This window comes from Enoplosus armatus, chromosome 8 (genome assembly GCF_043641665.1).
Source record: "Enoplosus armatus isolate fEnoArm2 chromosome 8, fEnoArm2.hap1, whole genome shotgun sequence".
Lineage (NCBI taxonomy): Eukaryota > Metazoa > Chordata > Actinopteri > Centrarchiformes > Enoplosidae > Enoplosus > Enoplosus armatus.
Genome location: NC_092187.1, coordinates 20,297,285 through 20,303,636, shown reverse-complemented (window position 1 = coordinate 20,303,636; position 6,352 = coordinate 20,297,285). Strand labels below are relative to the sequence as shown.

The window sequence follows — 6,352 nt, the reverse complement described above, 5'->3', positions numbered from 1 at the left end:
TATCAGGTAGACCAGAGGTTTCCCGATGTTTTTGGATTGTGAGCCCTTGATATAATGTCGACTTGTGACCCCTCACAGTGTTGATAGTTCTGAACAGTTCAACCAAAGAGTGATTTCTCCTTTTCTGATTGATGATCACTTGAAGGAATTTTAGAGGCCAAGAGGTTAAAGTATCTCATATTTTCCAAGAAAAACAACAAAATCTGAAAAAAAAACTTGCATGATTGTGTTTAGCAGAAGAGTCCAGTGACCCCCCTCAAACATTTCTTGCAACCTTTGGACGGGTCCTGACCCCCAGTTTTGAAACCACTGAAGTCCACCACACACATTCAAGCTCCCAAATTTCTATTTTCTTGGTCTAGACGAGCGATAAAAATGATACATTAGTGTTGTATTGACAGACTAATGTATCATGGCAATTCAAGACATTAGTCTCACATTGCCATTTCCACACTGTTTCCACCGTGTCAGTGCAGGAGAAAGACTAGGATGCACAGTGTGTGTAGGAATCTGCGATTTAACGTTTCAAGATTCAAGAACTTTCAAGATTCAAGAACTTTATTCATCACATGCACGTGTAGGATGTGCAGTGAAATGAAAAACACATTATGTATGATTTATGCACAAATGCAACGCTCTCAAGACTTGATTGTTTTCCTCTCAAGGTTGGTGAGGGCATTGTGACGTATAGATGTGGCAATGTGGGGGTGAAAGCACAATGAATGGTTCCTGTTTTGGAAGGTCAGGACGGGGCTGATAAAAAAAAAAACAAACAAACAACAAAAACAATAAATTCTCTCCAAGAGAGCAACACAAAACTTCTCCTGTGTGAGAAGCTGAGGGCTCTGATAGGACAACGCAACCAGGCCTCTGCACAACTCTGCGTCTTCAGAACATACAGTGGGCGAGGATACGTTTTCACAAATGAGTAAGACGCCCTTTGTTGTGGTGTATCTTGGAGGGAAGTGGGAAGAAAACTAAAAATAAGCACTTTAGATGAATCTTCAACATCAGTTCTGGTGAGACAGAGAGGCACAGTCGGATACAACCTGTTAAACCTGGACTATTTAGAGGATGTTCACACAGTTGATGCGGCTCACTATGGAAACATCTTTTTCCATCAGCCACTGTCTGAGCGCACAAATAAAGACAATGGAAATTATCCCTCATTCAGATTCAAAATATTGGCTAATTGTTTATCGAGAGAATACACAATCGCACGATGGCTGGATTTCAATCGGGTCCTAATTAAGAGTGAAAAATATTATTTTCTCCCCACCCTCTCCATTTTGTTTTATAACGGCAGAAGTATAATTATGTAGGATGGTTGGTTGCATAAGGTCTGCTGTACATGGGGAATCTGTATGATTTGATTCAGTACATTAAGTATTTTATGTATGTGATTTATGTTCCTTATCACGCAGAGGAGTTAACCCTTAACAGCAACACCTAAAAGGCTTTGTCTTATCAGCAGTAGTATTTCTTACTTGTAAAATGAATTTTTATTCTTCCAGACATTGTACCACAAGCATTATTTGAGTTTTAAAGACTAGAATTTGTTTTTCTGGTCCATTTAGAGATTGGATACCGCCTTAAACCCATTTCTCGGTTTACACAAAAGATTCCACTGCTGCCGCTTGAAAAGAGAGGAGCAGTTGTTTTTATTTACGTTATTTCTCAGTGGTATTATAGGTTCCCTTCTTTGATATGTCATATGATGTGGTATAAAAAAGTAAATACTCCATCATCTTCTGGTTCTGCTTTGGAGCATCGAGGTCAAATGCTAGTTTTGTAAGAGTCTAAATGTTGATGAATTTAACTCATCATCTTCCTTCTTACAACTGTGCATGTCCTTCAGTGTGTTTATTCTGGAGTCCTCTCGTTCTGTTGTCTGTTTTTATAACACATTTCAAGGACCTTCCAATGTATTTGTTTTTGCTTCGTTGTTTAAAGCGAGACAAGGTAACTTCTGAAGGTAAAAGGAACACAAAAATTTAATTCATAAGAAAAGAAAAGCATTCTTTACTCAGTGTTCTTTTCGGCTCCAGCCTCACTTGGTCTGGTGTGACCAGTAGCTTACGGTGGCTAATGTAAGCAAACTTTAGATAGGTGCTGTTGTATAAGTGGCTTCGTCATTGTCTTGTCTTTATGACTCTTCTCTGTTTACCATCATACTGTATCGTTTTCATTCATAGCTGTACTGGCCGCTGGCAAGCAAAAGTTACATCATCTCACTTTAAGTTTTGTTGCAGGAAGGTTTAAGTATATCAGACCGCTAGCTTAAAAAACGTACTTGTTGGATCCAACCACATTTTCTGTTCTCACAGTTCAAGCCTTGTATAACAATTCTACATCGCACACATCTCGTAAGTATTTGTGTATTTATACACCTGTCTCTGCAGATTTGAAAGGTTGGTACATCGGCGTCAAAACAAAATCAAGTGTCAAAATTACTTTTCCGTTTCAGGCAGTGAAGTGTACAAATCTAGACTGATGTGTCGCAAATGTACCTTTTTTTTGTGTATGTTGACGAATTAAAACACATGCAGGATGTATGTTTGTGCTATATTTGCTGGGAAGAGGTCTATTTCCTGTGAAGTGTTCTCCACAGCCATGTCAACATCCAGGCAGGTCGGGACTCAGAATGCATCAAAAGTAGAGTCTTTATTGATGAGTGGGCAAAAGAACCACCTCAGTTAAACTGTACAGTTACAGAATATCATCTCGCGAAGGAATGCCAGACGTTAAAATTATGGACCTCAGTTCGCTTTTCGCTTCGTCTTTCCGAATCAACATCTGTACAAGTTGTAATCCACAGGTAATCTGAATCTATGAAATGCAGTGGAATGCATGCTAATACAGTATGCTGTGCAAGTGTCCACATTTAGAAAATTGACTGCACAAATATATCTATGCCTAACATACTGTATAGGTCTGACATTTGTTTTACATGAATCTTAATTTGGAGAGACAACTTAATGTAGTCTGAGTCGGTTTCCATACACCAAACATCTCGGGGGGGTCGTGTCCAGCCTTAAGATGTTTTGATTTTGAGCTTCCTGTGATCCAGGACACTCATAGTGACATTTATGTTGAGGGGAAATATATAAGAGGGCCTGGTAACATTCAAGTTTCCTTCACATTAAGTGCCACTTCATTTCGGGTTTTTTTGTATTCTGGTGAGAGCATAACAGTTCTTTAAAAACATTCCCAAGACCATCATTTGCAAATAAATGTTCATTTGCTAATGATTTTTTTTTTTTTTAAACGACGTAATTCACATCATCATTCAAGTCATTAAATCCTATTGGCCTGTTTGCAATGTACAAGTGTTGTTTTCTAATTATTCTGTCCCCGTTTTTCATTATCCATCTATAGTTCACATTTGCTTGTACATTACCATTAAAAGCCAGACTACATTTTCAGTCACGGAAATCCATTTAAAGGATACATTTCCATATGATGATTGTTCAGTTTTGCATGATTCTGAGACACCAAGATGAGGCTGCTTTCATACTGACTCGATATTACTGGAACCTATTCTATCATCATTACTTCTCTCATCTTCCTCCCTCCCTCCCCTCTTCTCTTGCTACCTCTTCCTCTCACACACACACATACGCACAATTGCTATATAAAAACACACAAGCAGGAATATACATTCCTGTACAGTCTATACAATATGAAATCAAGTCATATTTCAAAATAGTGTCATCTGCTTAACATGTATAGTTTACAAATAAAGGAAAACAGGCAATTTTTTTATGATACAAAGAAACCTGACACGCCCTAAATCAAGTCCAAAAAATCAAGCATGTTAGGGGCTTCTTGGGTTCACAACAGCTATTTAAATGTATCCAAGGTTATTGGGTCCATTTGATATTCTACAGTCTCCTTTGAATTACATGAAAAGGCGTCCGGGGTGGTCTATCAGTCCATTCAGACCCTTTTGAGTTCCTTGATGTGTTTCAGAGTTAGTAACGCTCTGATCAACACTTTCTATTCACAGTCCACAGCACACTTCTTCAAGGATTTCAACCCTCTGTGTGTCTGTTTTGTGCCTCATGTGACACAGAAACAAATTCTCATTCGAAAGCTCTGGGGCGTGTCCCACTGAAATAAGGCAACATTATTTTAAAATGGCATCTGTCACACTTAGTTGGAGCGGTGATTGTTGTGATATTTCCTACTTATTAATCATACAGTACGTCATCAGAAATACAAACCATTAAAGTGTTACCGGGGCGTTTTCCATCGCCCTGTTCAAACCTTTGAACCTGACACGTTTATTCAAACATCAACATTCTTAATGAAATGGCACTGTGCCTGCATTTGTTGGCAAAAATTTTGATTTTGTTGTGCAAAACAACAAAACAGACACTTAACCAAGGTGCATTACGTCACTTCTACTCTCCAGATTTCCCTTTAAAACCTGAAACATTCTCTTCATTTAGCTCATATCTTATCACATAATGCAGTAGGCCTCGTCCTGGGGCAGGTGTTGTTTAGTCCTCCAGTAGGTGGGCAGGTGAGCTCTCAGCACTTTCCTCAGGTCCTCGTTGAGCAGGAGACAGAAGATGGGGTTGACTCCGGCTTGGGCGAAGCTCATCCACACCGTGATGGAAAGGTACTTGTGAGGGATGGTGCAGGACTTGACAAACACCCTCCAGAAGCACGCCACGATGTAGGGAGCCCAGAGGACCAGGAAGAGCAGGGTGATGGTGTAGAACATCCTGCCCAGCCTCCTCTCTGACCTCACCTCTTCCATCCCGAGCAGCCGCCGGTGTTGATTGTGTAAATTCTGCCTGATGCCCAACAGAGTTGGTGGCATGGGACCACGACCGAACCCCGCAATCCAGTTAGCTGCAGCTTGACCTGTGGCCCCAGGACCGTGGAAGGTCCAGTTCTGGCTGATAGCTGGCACTAGCTGGACAGGTTTCATCTTGCGGTGCCTGTACTCAAACAGCAGCAGCTTAGCGTAGAAACCGTGGGTGGCCAGGACCACCACAGCCAGCATGAGCATGAAGCCCAGGGTGTCGTTGGTCTTCAGGTAGCGGTGTTCAAAAATGCACTGATCCTCATCGCGGATGAACTTGTATGTCCCCACGTCAAAGACAGGTGGGAACGCCATGGCAACGGCCAGAGTCCACACCATGCAAATGATAGCGGCGCAGGTCCAGATGGTCATGCGCTTGGCGTAGAATCGGTGGTGGGCGATGGCAAGGTAGCGGGTGACAGCCACACAAAACAGCATGAAGGCAGCGTGAAAACAAAACAGCACAGCCATAAAAGCCACAACTTTACAACTCAAGGCACTGTAAGTCCAGGCCGAGCTGTTGTGGACGGAAACCAGCACAAAGGGGAAGCAGGCAGCAGAGCGGACTGCATCGGCCAGGCACAGGTCCAGGAGAAAGAAGTACGGAGCCTTGTGAAGTGTCCTGTCTCGTAGGACCAGCAGGGAGACCAAGAGGTTGCCTACAAGGCTGACACAGATGATCAGACCCAAGAAGACCAGCTTAAAGTAGGCAGACACATCTGTGGCAGAGATTCCTCCACTGGTGCTGCTGCTGCTGCTGCTGCTGCTGCCGCCGCCTCTCGCCAGTCCGCTCTGCGAAGCCAGCACAGCCAGCAAGCTGCCGGGGCCATCGATGGCAAAGCTCTGGTTAGCCATTCTATCACCTTCCGCAAGAGCCTGCCCGGTTCGGGCCCTTTATAAACACTACTGATCCTCCTACAGCCGTCGTCTCCCACGGCTCTCTCGTCTTTACAAGGAGAGGCCGTAAGGATCTTTTCTACATGACAGACTCATCTTTCCTCTTTGTCCACAACCTCACCACCTGTGAACAGAGACACACATTTTTTGAAGAATGAAAAACAAGATGTCTGACATGCTTGTTAGGTCTAAACACAGTCCACCAAACGGAAGCACAACTTACATTTAACAGCATTGATATAGAAGTGCTGTGTTGGGCAACACAGTGGAAATCTCTGCCTTCCTGTTTCTCTATGGCTGGGATCAGATCAGCAGCTCTACAGCATGCCAGCTCCTTGGCTCTCTCAGTAATTACCTTGCCCGTTGCTAAGATACAACAGCTCACATACTTTGTGCAAGTGTGGGTGTTTGAGTGAATGCATGGGGGTGTACAGGGGGATGGAGCAGACACAGTACAACCAACACTGGGCATGTCCAACAAACAGAGATGTTGTAAATGAGCAAAGAACATTTTATGCTTTCTCTCTGCTGCTCTGTGCATGTGCGTGACAGTCGGTTAAAGAGCAGAGGGTGTAATCTGTACCACCACATTACAAATGTGAGAATATAATGGAGCAGAGCAGGCAGCCATTTGTTTTT

General features: G+C 42.8%; 1 protein-coding gene across 2 annotated transcripts; it reads right to left on the bottom strand.

The window, feature by feature from the left end:
• Positions 1–4,465: 4,465 nt before the first annotated feature.
• Positions 4,466–5,671, bottom strand: LOC139289245 (probable G-protein coupled receptor 173). 2 transcript variants are annotated; one of them, XM_070910804.1, is made up of 2 exons: positions 5,578–5,671; positions 4,466–5,535 (listed from the first exon to the last, which is right to left on the bottom strand). In XM_070910804.1, the coding sequence occupies exons 1-2, from the start codon at positions 5,669–5,671 to the stop codon at positions 4,466–4,468; spliced, it is 1,164 nt and encodes a 387-aa protein (XP_070766905.1). The 2 variants fall into 2 exon arrangements, with proteins under 2 accessions (XP_070766905.1, XP_070766904.1); XM_070910803.1 differs by having other exon boundaries at positions 4,466–5,671.
• Positions 5,672–6,352: the final 681 nt, after the last annotated feature.